The sequence below is a fragment of the Oryctolagus cuniculus genome, chromosome 2 (genome assembly GCF_051225735.1).
Source record: "Oryctolagus cuniculus isolate XC-2025 breed Fujian yellow rabbit chromosome 2, ASM5122573v1, whole genome shotgun sequence".
NCBI lineage: Eukaryota > Metazoa > Chordata > Mammalia > Lagomorpha > Leporidae > Oryctolagus > Oryctolagus cuniculus.
In genome coordinates, this window is record NC_142868.1 from 55,945,594 (window position 1) to 55,961,997 (window position 16,404).

The 16,404-nt window shown below is 39.1% G+C and overlaps 1 protein-coding gene across 1 annotated transcript; it reads left to right on the forward strand.

The window, feature by feature from the left end:
• Nucleotides 1-925: 925 nt before the first annotated feature.
• SAP30 (Sin3A associated protein 30) lies at nucleotides 926-5,891 on the forward strand. The gene is made up of 4 exons (XM_002709472.6): nucleotides 926-1,586; nucleotides 3,143-3,268; nucleotides 3,658-3,756; nucleotides 5,555-5,891. Exons 1-4 carry the CDS (start codon nucleotides 1,272-1,274, stop codon nucleotides 5,675-5,677), a joined length of 663 nt encoding a protein of 220 aa, XP_002709518.1. The 5' UTR covers nucleotides 926-1,271; the 3' UTR covers nucleotides 5,678-5,891.
• The last annotated feature ends 10,513 nt before the right edge of the window (nucleotides 5,892-16,404 follow it).

The following is a 16,404-nucleotide window of genomic DNA, read 5'->3' on the forward strand; positions in this document are numbered from 1 at the left end:
ACATGCAAGCATACACACGTACGCGCGCACATGCACGTACACACACGCGCGCTCACAGGAGCCTGTTGCAACACACACGGCCGTGCAGTCCGCTCGGAGAATGCGGCTTTTCTCCACACTGGGCAGAGCTACCCCTGGGGAGTTTCCGAGGAGCAATCCAAATGACTTAGGAACGCTGCAGTCCGCGCCCCTCTAGACGCCTCTTTCCTTCAGAGGCATCCGAGGAGAAACTGACAAGGTTGGGAATGGAGGGAAAAAGTAGTCCAGTTACTGTCAACTAGCCAGTGATTCTACCCCAGGAAGCGACCTGCTTTTTGCACCTAAGAATGAAACACTGAAGGAACGAACAAGGATTTAGAAAAGGCATTTTTGAGTAGGATCTGTCACTGTCAAGAAGTAGGCATTTCCTTCCTAGCAGTCGTCCCGTTAATTTGCTGCAAGAAAGAGGTGTTTAGGCAAGCAGAGGTGTTAGCTGCAGGACCTCAAAGACCTGGAAAGCGCCAGCTGACTGAATTCTCCTTGGTTTGGTTTCCCTCAAAAGCATAGTTCACCAAAAACGGTTTTACCACACACGCAGAACGGCCCCGAAACTTTTTTTTTTTTTGCACGCTCACTTACTCCCCCACCCGCCTTTATGCTTCCCCTCAGAGTCGGCTGACTTCCTCTGAACACCAACCCCGCGAAATTCCAGGAGCTAAACACCACCCAACTTCCAGGGAGACACAGGAGACTAGAATAAACAGCGTAATCCACAACCACACACTCCTGTTTTCCCGGTGCTTTGGAAAAAATCGGCCCGCTGTGGCGCGATGCATGCTGGGATGTGTAGTTCATCCAGTCTACTGGACGCCAGATTAGGGCGAAACTCAGGTCGACTTCGCAGTAGGGAACTACAATTCCCGTGGTAACTCGCGGCAGAGTGGAAGGGGCGGAAGGGGGGGGGTGCGTCGTGCTTGCGCAGGTCCAGGGGCCGAAGGGAGGCGGAGGCGCCGCGGTCCAAGTGTTGAAGTCTCCATGTGACAGTAATCGGGGTCCCAGGTCCCTGTGCTGCCCCACTCTTGAGTCTTAACCCCCAGCACTGTCCACTCTCCGGCGCCAACGGTAATCGCCAGGCTGGGGACATTGCGTGTTTGGCCGGGCCATCGCCGAACTTGGGGTGCAGAGTGAATTGCCGCCGCCGGATCGTGTGCCCGAGGGACCTGGCGGAGAGAGGCGGAGCGGCGAGACTAGCGGGGATTTCTGTCGGCGCCGGCGCCTCGGAGCGCGGAGACATGAACGGCTTCACGCCTGAGGAGATGAGCCGCGGTGGGGACGCAGCCGCCGCGGTGGCCGCCGTGGTCGCTGCAGCGGCCGCCGCCGCCTCGGCTGGAAATGGGAACGGGGCGAGCGCTGGGGCTGAGGTGCCCGGAGGCGGCGCGGTCTCCGCGGCTGGGCCCCCGGGAGCCGCTGGCCCGGGCCCCGGGCAACTCTGCTGTTTGCGGGAGGACGGTGAGCGGTGCGGCCGGGCGGCAGGCAACGCCAGCTTCAGCAAGAGGATCCAGAAGAGCATCTCCCAGAAGAAGGTGAAGATCGAGCTGGATAAGAGCGTAAGTGACGGCGGGACCGCCCCTGTGGGGCTCCAGCAGCTGGGCAAAGACACGGGTTGTTGGCAAGGTTCAGCCCCCACCCCCACCCCCACCCCCACCCCCGACCTGGCTGCAGTGCGGACTTGCGAAGTCTTAGCTAGGGAGCAAACAACAAAGTCACTGCAACTCCGACCGCCACCCCCAACACACGCAAAAACACACGCTGCGGTGCCCCTCCTCCTCCTCCTCTCCCCACCCCCCGACCTCCCGCTGCATGCGTCTCTCCCGCGCAGTCCTCCCTCTTCCTCCTCTGCTGCAATCGGGAATCGAAACAAAGGGGCAGGTCGCACGGAGCACCCGGAGTAGTTTTCTTGCAGCCCGGCAGCCCCTTCTTGGAATGGAGGAGCCTTTGTTGTGCTGCCCGAGCTGGCGTGTGGCCCCAGGGTGAAGTAGCTGCCCTACTCTGGGGAAAGTGGAGTCCAATCGGACCTTACACCCAGGAAGGTCCTTGGTCCGGAACACAGAGCGAGATCCCCCCACCCTGCCGCCTCGCGCGGCGCAGGGGCTGTACACCGTGTTTGCAGTGTCAGCTGCTCCGCAGCTACTCTGAACGTGGGAGCACGTAGCCTCTGCGGTCTTGCCATTCGCTTGGCAGCCATCAGGATTCCGTTTTCTGTTCTTTTGACCGACTGGGAGGGTTTTAGAAACACCCATTGCTACTTTTCGGAGTTCTGGCTGGCAATAAATGAATACCAAGCTGTCAGAACCTAGCGCGCGTCCTGCATGTTTTTAACTGAGGCTTAGCTTGAAAATTGTCAAGCCTGTTAGCTCAGCCCTTTTTTTTTTTTTAAGGAATTAGCTGTCAAAATATGAAGCCCAGTATTTCCGTGTCGCTATACAATTCTCATGAAAATATGTAATTAAAGCTTTTGAAAAGTTTATTGTGACATTTTCTGCCTGTTTTAAACAGCTCTTTAGTGGTATTCGTGAGAAACTTTTCAGGTGAATTTGAATAATTTCAGATTACTTTGTATCACATACAAATACATTGATTTAATACTTAGAAAAATTTATAATTGAAATTTAAATATAGGATAAAAATTAATAGCTAGTTTGGAAAATGTTGTGCCTGTAATATGATTTGGGTAGTAAATTAGATTGGAAAGCATGCATGGTACTACTTAAGTTTGCTCTTTAAGCGGAAAATACTATCAGGTAACAGAATTGTGGTCAACATCATCTTCTCCCTTGCCAGTTAAAAATCCAGCCTGAAATAACTAATTCAGGTCAACCTTTGCAATTTGATGACAAAACCCAGAGGACTGGAATTTCTCATTCTCCTTTTTCTGCCTCTGTCCCTCCCCCAAGTGGCACTACACTCTTCCTCCTCCCACTCCACTCTGTATTGCCAGACATCTGGTTTAACAAGGCCTAGGATTTAAGACTAGAAACATACTCTTGTCTTACCAATGGCTTGTTTTGACTGTTTTCAATAATTCCCTGTGGCCTATGTGTGTATTAATGCACAGAAACATTTTACTGTAAAATAAGCAGTCTGTGAACTCTTTCTGTTTCAGGCAAGGCATCTTTACATTTGTGATTATCATAAAAATTTAATTCAGAGTGTTCGAAACAGAAGAAAGAGAAAAGGCAGTGATGATGATGGAGGTGATTCACCTGTTCAAGATATTGACACGCCAGAGGTAGATGAAAATTTTTGTATGTTTAATGTAACTCCTAAGTAGTTCATTCTGAAATTTTTATAAAAACATTTGAGGAAATTTTTTAAACATTTAAAACATTTGAGAAATCTGGAAATGAAAGCAAAGTTAAATATACCCAGTTAATAAAAGTTATACAGTTTGAATTATTATATTTTCAGTTGACAACTATTAGAATTTTATTCATATATATAATATATAATACCACCACCAGTTTATAGTATTTATCCCAGAAAGATTAAAGTGTTTATATATAAACCATGGAGTTAAGTTTGTATTGTGCTGAAGTTGAAATTTTGTTCTTGAACCTATCAGTGGTAAATTTTAAAAAAACAGTATGGACTAATTCATATGTGTAAATTTTTTTCTAGGTTGATTTATACCAATTACAAGTAAATACGCTTAGGAGATACAAAAGACACTTCAAGCTACCAACCAGACCAGGACTTAATAAAGCACAGCTTGTTGAGGTATATATGAGTTTTATGTTATTTAAACTTTAAATTAGCTGGTTTGATTTTTTGAATCTTCTGCTGGAATAGGTCTGCATATAAGTTCCTGAATGTTATTTCAATAACTTAACTGATTTAACTATGACAAAATTGTTCTTGTTGATGTTAATTTGTTTTATGAGAAGCATCCATGACTTCTTCTCATCTAAAAAAAAAGTAAAGCCTTTCATTCAAGTTTTTACTGAAAATTTGTTTGGCACAGGACTTCTAGTCCTTATTGAGTTGTGAAAAGTTGACCAAGTGTGTGTATGGAGGTATGTGTTCTCAGGAAGTAATAGAACCAAGAAATCTGTGCATCTTGCCAAGATGCTCACAGGTTTATGTATTTACATTTTAATCATATTTAAAATCTATTAGGACAGAAATGGAAATATATAATCAGTTTTCTCACGTTCTTCAGTTTGAATTTAGTAGTTAGCCAAAAATTTCTATATTGTGCATAGTGAGTGAAATAAAAGAATGGAAATTACAATTATTTGACAAAATATTTTTTGATATTGTTAAAATTTGATATAATACCTACTTAGCTAGAATTTCTTCTTTATTCTTGCCTAGACAATAAAAGCCTCGTTTTTCTTTAAATTGTATTTTTTTAATTGTATTTTAAAATGTCCTTTTTGTATTATACAATACATAAATACAGGTATCACCTACCATGATGAAATATATTAGATACGAATCAAGTGAAAGCACCTTTGTTTTGGGACAAGTGAGAACCAAAGAGCTGACTGATTAGTTTCATAGCTTTTTAAACATTTTTTATATGTATAAAGCAAAACCTGAACTTTTTGACAGTGTAACCTTCTAAAACAATTATTTTATTCTGGAGCTATTTTCTTTTTAAAAAATAAGAAATAGCCGTGAATGTTATAGTTTACATAGTTGGAAATGCAGATGGAAACAGGTTAAGAAGCAATAAGAAATAAGACACATATATTTTAAGAGATTCCAGAAATGACTAACTATTTTCCTTATGTCTCTACATTATTGTGTCGATGAACTTTTTCTTTAAGAAATTTTATCTCCTAAAGGTAGAATGCATATGAAAACTCCAGTTTAATCTTTTCTTCTCCTATTGGTAGTAATAGTATACATGTTAGAATAGCACAATGAAAAGGCAAGGAAGCAGGTAAACATTCATCAGTTGATATCTGTTTCTCCTCTCATTTTCCTTTCATAATTTTTCTTCAAGGAACCTAAATAAAGAATACTGATAATAAGTGAATGAGCAAATGTAAGTTGAGGCAAACATACCAAGCTCTTGGAAAATGGAATGAAAGTTTATTTTGGTAGTTTTTTCTTGGTATGCATTGTCCATGAACTTTTTGAAGACCTTCATATTGGAAAGATATTTCATGGTTTTGTTTCTCTAGTACTAAAACTTTTTCAATTTTATTTTTTTTCTATGAGTAGATTAAGTGCATATGAACTCTTCTCTTTTATTGCCTAGATATTTTACAATTAAATGTTTATCTCAATATAGTTCCAATTATAAAAGTTAAAACAAAAAGAAATATGCTTTTTAATAAATGTATATTTAAATGGGCCAAAACTTGATCCTTTGAAATCACACTATCTCTTGTTTGTAACATCCTATTGTATATTTTTCATCTTGTTGATATTTTGTTAAATATATTTTAATTTTTAAAGAAAATAATTCTTAGCAGTATTTTTCTTTTGATGAAACATATTTTACCTAGTTTATGAAATCTGTTAATATCTAAAATTTAATTTCCTCAATTTTTTTTCTTTGTAGATAGTTGGTTGCCACTTTAGATCTATTCCAGTGAATGAAAAAGACACCTTAACATATTTCATCTACTCAGTGAAGAATGACAAGAACAAATCAGATCTCAAGGTTGATAGTGGTGTTCACTAGGAGAGATGGAATTGAGAGTAATAATTGGATGTTCAGATGTTAAGACTGTTGACTGCTTTTTCACATGTAGAAATGTTCCTTGTGTATTTTTTCTACAGAGGATTTTCTCTGGTTTTATTTTCTTTGTTTCTAACTCTAATAATTAGTTGGAAACTCATGTAAAATGAGCTTTCCTCGATTAAAAGTATTTTAAATAAAAGTTACTACTATTATAGTTGCTTCAGTGTATTTATTTTGTGAAGCTTCATTTTTCTTTTAAACTGACTTTTAGGTAACCATATTAATTGAGATTTTAATGTTAAGATCCTTCATTTTGTAACATTTTTTTAAATTCCAAGAAATTAGCAGGTGAAGAAGAAGGAATAAATGTAACACATTTGCTTTTTCGGGGACAATCTTATTTAGAATTAAGGGTATCGTAATTAACATTATTTTAAAAAGTATAGTGCTAGCAGATTCGAAAAATAGACTTCCATTGTGCTGCATCTTCTTTTTTATTTCCTTCTTATGTTATTTTTTATTTATAGAGTATCAGGAAAAACAGATAGTTTAATTTATGTGCCTGCCTTTTTCCAAAGAAGACTTAATGTGCCAGCAAAGATAAACACAGTGCTTGAAGTTAAAATAAAAAGAATTAAATAGCTTTTTCTCAGAATTTTGTCTTAGAGAAAATATATTTGTATGACACTTAATGCCTCTTAATTTTCAGTTTACGTTGGAAAGTAAAATTAAGTTGGAGAGGAAATAGTCCAAGTATTTGGGTCCCTGCCACCTACATGGGAGTCCCAGATGAAGCACCTAGCTCCTAGCTTTGGCATGGCCCAGCCTTGACCATTGCCACCATGTGGGGAATAAACTAGTGGATAGAAGATTCTTCCTCTCTCTGTCTCTGTCTCTCCCTCTCTCTCTAACTGTATGTTTCAAATAAATAAATATTTTTAAAAATAAAATTATGTTGGAGAGATCTAGGTATCTAACAAGATCTTCATTTAAATTTTGATTATATATAGCTCTGACCTGTTTTATATTTCCCTTTTACATTTTGTTTCTTTGTTTTTGTTTTGTCTTTTTAAGATTTATTTATTTATTTGAAAGGCAGAGTTACAGAGAGACAGAGATCTTCCATCTGCTGGTTCCCTCTCCCAAATGGCTGCAATAGCCAGAGCTGGGCTGATCTGGAGCCAGGAGCCAGGAGGCAGGAGCTTCCTCCAGGTCTCCCACAAGGGTACAGGGACCCAAGTACTTGATCCATCTTCCTCTGCTTTTCTAGGCACATTAGCAGGGAGCTGGATTGGAAGTGGAACAGCTGGAACTTTGGTGATATCATATGGTATGCCAGCACTGTAGGTGTTGGCCCCTCATTTATTTTCATTTACCTGAAATGCAGAGCAATAGAGAAATAAACAGAGACAGATCTTCCATCTACTGGCTCACTTCCCAAATGCCCACCACAGCCAGGACTGGGCCAGGGCAAAGCCAGGAGCCCAGAACTGCAACCAGGACTCCCAAGTTGATGGCAGGGGCCTAAGCACTTGAGCCATCATCTGTTGCCTCCCACGATGCATTAGCAGGAATCTGGGTCAGAAACAAAGTAGCTAGTACTTGAACCCACACTCAGATAGGGGTTTCAGGCATTGCATTTGGCATCTTAAACCACTATATCACAAGACTTGCCCCTCTCTGTCAGTATTTTATCACACATGTTTTAGTCTTTGTTTTCTTAACTAAATTCTTAATCATTGTAAATAAAATTTATACCTTATGACATGAAAACCAAAAAGTTTCAATGAAGTGTTCTGATCTGAGATTATGCTGCAGATTTTAGGATGAAAATGAATGAGACCAGCAATCTAGCTCATGGTTTCTCAGGGTTGACATTTGGACCTGATAATTCTTTGATATGGGAGACTATCCTGTGTGTTGGAGGATTAGCAGCATTCCTGAAGTCTACCCACTAGGTGCCAGTAGCTCCCCAAAGATGTGCCAACCAAAAGGACCTCCTGAAACTGCCAAATAATCCGCTGGAGTAACAAAATCAGACCAGGCTGAGAATCACTGATGTAGCTAAAAGTACTGCATCTAAAATACTGGTTCCTTAGAAAATGAGTCTACATGTTTTCAGGTGTCTTGAGTATACTGACAGATGGAAAATGTGAACAATAAAACAGTTTTCCATTGTTCTTGCTGAGACCATTTAAACACTTCTATTTTAATTTTTTTTATTTATTAAAATGCAGAGAGAGACAAACAGATTTTCCATTCACTGATCTGTTCCCCAAATGGAACAGCAAGAACTGGGCCAGGTCAAAGCCAGGAGCCTAGAACTCAATCTAAATCTCCCATGTTGGTGACAGGGACTCAGGTACCTGGGCCATCACCTGCTGCCTTCCAGGGTGCACGTTATCAGGAAGCTGAAATCAGAAGCAGGACCAGCTTGAATCCAGGCACTCCAAAAGGGAAGCAGGCTTTCCAAATAGTGCCACTCAGATAGGGAGGCAGACTTCTAAGTAGTGCCTTACCCGCCGCACCGAAAACCTGCCACCTGAGCTGCTTTATTGATAAGGAGAGTGCTGCCAACAACTTATTTCTAGTCTTCCAGAATTCTCTTTTTCTTAGCTATATGAAACTGAACCACATCATTTATAAGAAGTGGTTTATTGTTTATTTGAAGAAAATATAATGTACACACTGTGTGGTTTTTTTGTTTTGTTTTGTTTTGTTTTACAGGCAGAGTGGACAGTGAGAGAGAGAGACAGAGAGAAAGGTCTTCCTTTTGCTGTTGGTTCACCCTCCAATGGCCGCCGCGGCCAGCGCGCTGTGGCGGCACTCCTCGCTGATATGGCAGGAGCCAGGTACTTCTCCTGGTCTCCCATGGGGTGCAGGGCCCAAGTACTTGGGCCATCCTCCACTGCACTCCCTGGCCACAGCAGAGAGCTGGCCTGGAAGAGGGGCAACCGGGACAGAATCCGGCACCCCAACTGGGACTAGAACCTGGTGTGCCGGCGCCGCAAGGCGGAGGATTAGCCTAGTGAGCCATGGTGCCAGCCTCTATTGGGTTTTAAAAATTACAAACTCACTGGAAGGCTTTTTTACTTACATATATCTGAACAAAAAACCTAGAAACATCTCTGTAAGGATACAAAAGAAGAATTCGAATTTGACTGCTTTTCAAGTAGGAGGAAGAAAGCATACTGAATGTGTAGCATGGCCTCAGAAAATATATCATTTGGTAACTGTAAAAGAGCAATTTAGAAAAAGACTAAAACTTAATTCCTGAAAAATATCTTTTAGAAAATGAACTATATTTTTTCTATATTTACAACCATTTAAAAATATGTAGCTGGGTGGTATTTAGTGTAGTCACAATGTTGTACAACCACCATCTCTAATTGCAAAACTTCATCACCCCCAAAAAATCCGTATTTAATAGTTTCTATTCCTTCTACTCCCCATTCACTTTTTTTTTGTCTCCATAGATTTGCATGTTATGGACATATAAAGAGAATCACAAAGCCTATGTCTTTTTTTTTTTTTTTTTTTTTTTAAGATTTATTTATTTGAAAGGCAAAGCTACAGAGAGGCAGAGAAAGAGAGAGAGAGAGGTCTTCCATCCACTGGCTCACTCCTCAACTGGCTGCAACAGCTTGAGCTGTGCTGACCCAAAGCCGGGAACCAAGAGCTTCTTCCCAGTGTCTCATATGGGTGCAGAGGCTCAAAGACTTGAGCCATCTTTTACTGCTTTCCTAGGCCATAGCAGAAAGCTGCATTGGAAGTGAAGCAGCCGGGACTCAGACTGGCACTCATGGATGCTGGCACTGGAGGTGGCGGATTTACCCACTACGCCACAGCGCCGGCCCAGCCTATGTCCTTTTATATCTAGCTTGTTTTGTATATAATGTTTTCAAGGCTTATATAAGTTGAAGCATATATCAGTGTTTCATTCTTTTTATTGCTGAAAATATTCCATTATATGTGTATACCACCATTTGGTGATCTATTCACCCATTGTTGACCATTGGTTTTCTATCTGGGCTATATGAGGAATGCTGACTGCTACGAACATTCTTGTGCAAGTTTTTCTGTGGGAATATGTTTTTTTTTTCTATCAGTTTGAGTCTTTTTTTTTTTTAATATTATTTAAGTTATACAAATTTCATGTATTTCATACATACAGATTTAGGAGCACAGGGACACTTTCCCCCCACCCTCCCTCTCCCACATGCTCCATCCCTTCTCCTCCCTCTCACATTCCCACTCTTAATTTTTACAAAGGTCTATTTTTCAGTTTACTTAAAAATCATATAGTTAACCCTACATGTAGTAAAAGAGTTCAACAAAGTATGAAGATAAAGAAAACAACAACAAAAACACTGTTCCTTTACGAAAGAGACAAGGGCTGTAAACAATCATCAGATCTTGAAATGTCTATTTTACTCTAAAACATTATTTTTCATATACTCTATTAGTTACCATAGATTAGGGAAAACATGGTAGTTGTCTTTTTGGGACTGGCTTATTTTACTAAATGTAATGATTTTCATTTGCGTCCATCTTGTTGCAAAAAACAGGATTTCCGTTTTTTTTTTATAACACTAGTATTTCATAGTGTATATATACCATAATTTCTTTATCTAGTCAACAGTTGATGGACATCTGTGTTGATTCCGCGTCTTAGCTATTGTGAATTGTGCTGCAATGAACATGGGGATACAGATAACACTATTCATATGCTGATTTCTTTTGGTTTGGGTAAATTCCCAGGAATGGGATGACTGGATCATATGGTAGGTCTATATTCAGATTTCTAAGGTATATCCATACTGTCTTCCACAGTGGCTGCACCAGTTTACATTACCACCAATAGTGTAGTGGATGAGGGTACCATTTCCTCCACATCCTTATCAGCATTTGTCATTTATTGATTTCTGTATGTGAGCCATTCTAACTGGATGAAACCTTGTTGTGGTTTTGATTTGCATTTCCCTGATGGCTAGTGATCCTGAGAATTTTCTCAAGTGCCTGTTGGCCATTTGAATTTCCTCTCTTGAAAAATGCCTGTTCAAGTCCTTTGCCCATTTCTTAACTGGATTCTTTGTTTTGTTGTTGAATTTCTTGAGATCTTTATAGATTCTGGATATTAATCCTTTAATAGTTGCATAGTTTGCAAATATTTTCTCCCATTCTGTGGGTTGCCTCTTCACTTTCCTGACTGTTTCTTTTGTGGTGCAGAAGCTTTTCAGCTTGATACAAGCCCGTTTGTCAATTTTGGCTTTGATTACCTGTGTTTCTGGGGTCTTTCCCAAGAAGTCTTTGCCTATGCCAATGTCTTGCAGAGTTTGCCCAATGTTCATTAGTAATTTGAGAGTATTGGGTCATAGATTTAGGTCTTCGATATCTTTGTGTGGATTTTTGTGTAAGGTGTAAGGTAAGGTTCTGGTTTCATATTTCTACACTTGGACATCCAGTTTCCTTAGCACCATTCGTTAAAGACTGTCATTCTTCCAGGGACTGATTTTAGCTCCTTTGTCAAAGATAAGTTATTTGTAGATCATGGATTGATTTCTGGAGTTTCTATTCTGTTCCATTGGTCTATAAGTCTGTTTCTATGCCAGTACCAGGCTGTTTTGATTTTAACTTCCATGTAGTACATCTTGAAATCAGGTATTATTATGCCTCCAGTTTTGTTTTTGTTGTATATGATTGCTTTAGCTATTTGGGTCCCATGTGTTTCCATATGAATTTTAGCATCATTTTTCCTGGATATGAGAATGTCATTGGTATTTTGAATGGGATCACATTGAATCTGTAAATTATTGCTTTGGTATTATGCGCATTTTGATGATGTTGATTCTTCCAATCCATGAACATGGAAGATTTTCCCATTTTTTAATGTCTTCAATTTCTTTCTTTAGTGTCTTTTAATTTTCATTGTAGAGCTACCTGACATCCTTGGTTAAATTTATTCCAAAGTATTTGATTTTTCTGGTAGCTATTGTGAATGAAATTGATCTTGAAAGTTCTTTCTCAGGGGATGGCATTGTGGCTCAACGGGTTAACGCTGTCCTGGCCTGAAGTGCCAGGACGCTTCCAGTTCTCTGCTGTGGCCTGGGAAAGTAGTGGAAGATGGTCCAAGTACTTGGGACCTTGCACCCACATGGGAGACCTGGAGGAAGCTCCTGGCTCCTGGCTTCAGATTGGTGCAGCTCCAGCTGTTGAGGCCATTTGGGGAGTGAACCATTGGATAAAAGGCCTCTCTCTCACTCTCTCTGCCTCTCCTCTCTCTGTGTAACTCTGACTTTCAAATAAATAAATAAATCTTACAAAAAAAGAGAAAGCTTTTTCTCATCCATGACGTTTTCTGTGTATACAAAGGCTATTGATTTTCTGTGTTGATGTTATATCCTGCCACTTTACCAAACTCATATAAGTTTCAATAGTCTCTTAATGGAGTCTTTGGATCCCCTATATAGAGGATCTTGTCATCTGCAAATAGGGATACTTTGATTTCCTCCTTTCCAATTTGTGTCCCTTTTTTTTTCTTGCCTAATGGCTAAAACTAAATGACTATATTAAAACTTCCATGACTATATTAAACAACAATGGTGAGAGTGGGCATCCTTGTCTGGTTCTGGATCTTGGTGGGGAATGCTTCCAGCTTTTCCCTGTTCAATAGGATGCTGGCTGTGGGTTTGTCATAAGTTGCCTTGATTATGTTGAGGGATGTTCCTTCTATACCCAATTTGCTTAAGGTTTTCATCATGAAAGGATGCTGTATTTTATCAAATGCTTTCTTTGTATGTTTTAAGATAACCATATGGTTTTTGTTCTTCAGTTTGTTGATATGATTTATCACATTTGTTGATTTGTGAGTGTTAAACCATTCCTGCATACCAGGGATAAATCCCATTTTGTCCAGATGAGTGATCTTTCTGAGGTGTTGTTGGATTCAATTAACTAATAATTTGTTGAGGGTTTTTGCATATATATTCATCAGAGATATTGGTCTATAGTTCTCTTTCTCTGCTGTATCTTTTTCTGGCTTGGGAATTAAGGTGATACAGGCTTCATGGAGGAGTTTGGGAGGATTCCCTCCCTTTCAGTTGTTTTGAATAGCTTGAGAAGAACCGGAATTTGTTATTCTTTAAATGTCTGGTAGAGGGGTCAGCACCACAGTGCAATAGGTTAATTCTCCACCTGCAGCGCCAGCATTCCATATGGGCTCCAGTTCTAGTCCTGGCTGCTCCTCTTCCACTCCAGCTCTCTGCTATGGCCTGGGAAAGCAGTAGAGGATGGCCCAAGTGCTTGGGCCCCTGCATCCGCATGGGAGACTAGAAGGAAGCTCCTGGCTCCTGGCTTCAGATCAGTGCAGCTCCAGCCATTGCGGCCATTTAGGGAGTGAACCAATGGAAAGAAGACCTTTCTCTCTGTCTCTCCCTCACACTTGCTGTAACTCTATCTCTCAAATAAATAAATAAAATCTTTAAAACAATAAAAAATAAATGTTTGTTAGTATTCAGCAAGTGAAGCCATCCTGTCCTGGGCGTTCTTTGTTGGGAGGGTCTTTATTACTGATTCAGTCTCCATCTTTGTTACTGATCTGTTTGGGTTTTCTATATCTTTGTGACTCAATTTTGGTGGATTGTATATGTCTAGGAATCTATCCATTTCTTTTACGTTTCCCAATTTGTTGCCATAGGGCTGATTGTAGTAATTCCTGATGATTCTTTTTTTTTCTGTGATATCTGTTGTTACATTTTCTTTTTCATCTCAGATTTTATTTTTCAAAAACCAGCTCTTCATTTTGCTAATCTTTTGTATTTTTTTTTTGTTTCAACTTTGTTTATTTCTTCTCTAATTATTTCTTTCTTCTACTCATTTTGGGTTTGGTTTGTTGTTGTTTTTCTAAGTTCTTGAGATTCATTGATAGCTCATTTATTTTCTACCTTTCCCATTTATTCATGTAGGCACTGATTGCTATAAGCTTCCCTCTTAACACAGCTTTTGCTGTGTCCCGTAAGTTTAGATATGATTAATTGTCATCTCCACTTGTTTTCAGAAATTTTTTTTATTTTGGACATATGTTTTCATCTCTTAGGTGTATCCAGCAATGGAATTATTGACTCACACAATAATTCTATATTTAACTTTTCGTGAAACTTCCAAACTCTTTCTAGTTTTTGTACCATTTTACATTCCTACCAGTAACCTAACAAGGCTCTTATTGACCGATGCCAAGGCTCACTAGGCTCCTATTGCTCCACTGTGCCTATAGTTGTATTTCGTGTGTGTGTGTGCGTGTGTGTGTTTAAAGCCTTCCTATTGTGTCATAGTGGTACCTCACTATGGTTTTGACTTTGTAATTCTCTAATAATATAATATTAAACATCTTTTCATATGCTTATTGGCCACTTGTATATCTTCTTTGGAAAAGTGTTCATCCAATTCCTTCTTTCCATTTTTTAAAATATTTATTTCTTTATCTGTTTATTTATTTGAAAGGCAGAGCCAGAGAGAGAGATCCTCAATTTCACAAATGGCTGCCACAGCTAAGGCTGAGCCAGGCTGTAACTAAGGGCCTGAAATGTTTGTTTTTTTTGTTGTTGTTGTTGAGTTGTAGAACTCCTTTTATTTATTCTGGCTATTAAATATGAAGTGTATGATACTTTACATAATATATGTCTTGCAAATATTTTCTCCCATTTTATGTTACCTTTTTACATTTTTGGTACTGTTCTTTGATGCATGAAAATTTTTCATTTTTATGTATTCCAGTTGATCTGCTTTATCTTTTGTAGTTCATACATTTAGTTCCAAATTTAAGAGTCTCTGGCCAAATCCAATATCATGTATTTTAATACTTTTGTTTTCTTCTAGGAGTTTTGTAGTTGTAGCTCCTAAATCTAGATTGTTGGGTCGTTGTGAGGTAGTTTTCATATATGGAGTGAAATAGGAGTCCAACTTTATTCTTTTGCATGTGGATAGCCAGTTGGCCCAGTACCACTTGTTAAAGAGGCTATTCTTTCCCCAGTGTCTTCAAACCACTGAAAATCATTTGCCCATACATGTTGGTGTTTATTTCTGTGCTTTCAATTCTGTTCCATTGGTCTATAGATCTCTTATGCTAGTACTACACTCTTTTTTTTTTTTTTAAGATTTATTTTATTTATTTGAAAGAGAGAGTTACAGAGAGAGGTAGAGACAGAGAGAGGCCTTCCATCTGCTGGATCACTCCTTAGATGGCCAGCAGAGCTGTGCCGATCTGAAGCCAGGAGCCAGGAACTTCCCCTGGGTCCTTCTATGTCTTTCTGTGTCAGCATTAAAACAAATAGTTTTGGCTATTTAGGGCTCCTTGAAGACCCATGTAAATTTGAGAGATTGATTTTTCTGTCTTTGCACAAAAGGCCACTAGAATTTTCTTGGGGTTGTGTTGAAACTGTAGATTTCTTTAAGATCACCATTTTTACAATATTAAGAGTTCTGATCTATAGATATTGAACATCTTTCTTTATTTAGTTCTTTCTTAACTTCTTCCTATAACATTTTGCAATTTCCAGTATACAAATCTTTCAACTCTTTGGTTAAATTTATTCTTACATATTTTATTCTCTTGATGTTATTATAAATATAATTGTTTTCTTAATTTCTTTTCTGGATTGTTCATTAGTGGTAGATAGAAAGTTATTTTGTGGGGGCTGGTATTGTGACATAGCAGGTAAAGCCACTGCCTGTGTTACTGGTTGTGTTCTGGTTGCTCCACTTCTGATCCAGCTTCCTGCTGATGGCCTGGGAAAAGCAGCAGATGGTGTTCCAAATGTTTGGGCCCATTCTACCCATGTGGGAGACCCAGATGAAGCTCCTGTACCTGGCTTCTACTTGAATCAACTCTGATCATTGAAACCATCTGGGGAATGAACCAGCAGATGGAAGATATCTCTGTGTCTCTCCCTCCCTCTCTGTAACTCTGACTTTCAAATAAATAAATACACCCTTTAAAAAAAAAAGTGACTTTGTGTGTTAACCCTGCAACTGTGCTGAATTTGTTAGGTCTAGTAGTGTGTGTATGTGTGTGTGTGTAATTCCATGGTATTTTCTATATAGAAAATCATATTGTTTATAAATAAAGATAGTGTTACTTCTGACTTCCAATTTGAATGACCTATTTCTTTTTCTTGCCAAATATATCTGGCTAGGTCTTCCAGTGCAATGTTAAATAGCTGGAGTGAAAGCAGGTATCTTTATCTTGTTCCTTCTTTTGCAAAAATGATTTATTATAAAAAGAATTCATGTGTATATATTGGCAATTATAAAGAAATTAAAGTTGCAAAATGATCCACAAATGTTCCTACCTGTTCTTCCCTTTTTTCCATAGTTGTTTCTCATTGTTTTTGAACTTGATACTGCTTTCAATTTTCTAATAATCCTTTAGGACTAGTAACTAATCCCAGGGAACAACAATGTTCAAGGAGTACCTATTGATTATGATGAGGAAAGGAGGAATTTTATCAAGAAGAAATGAGCTATTAGTAAGTACTACTGTCAGTTTTGCTCAGCAGTGTGGTACTCATAGAATAAGGTTACAGAATGTAAAAAAATACAGAAATTATTATTCAATAAGCATTTAGCATATAATAGCGCTCTGAATTATACACCATCTGAATTATACACCATCTGAGTGAAAGTTCACTTTTCTAAAAAGAAATAAGCAAGACAATACTATCAAACAATGT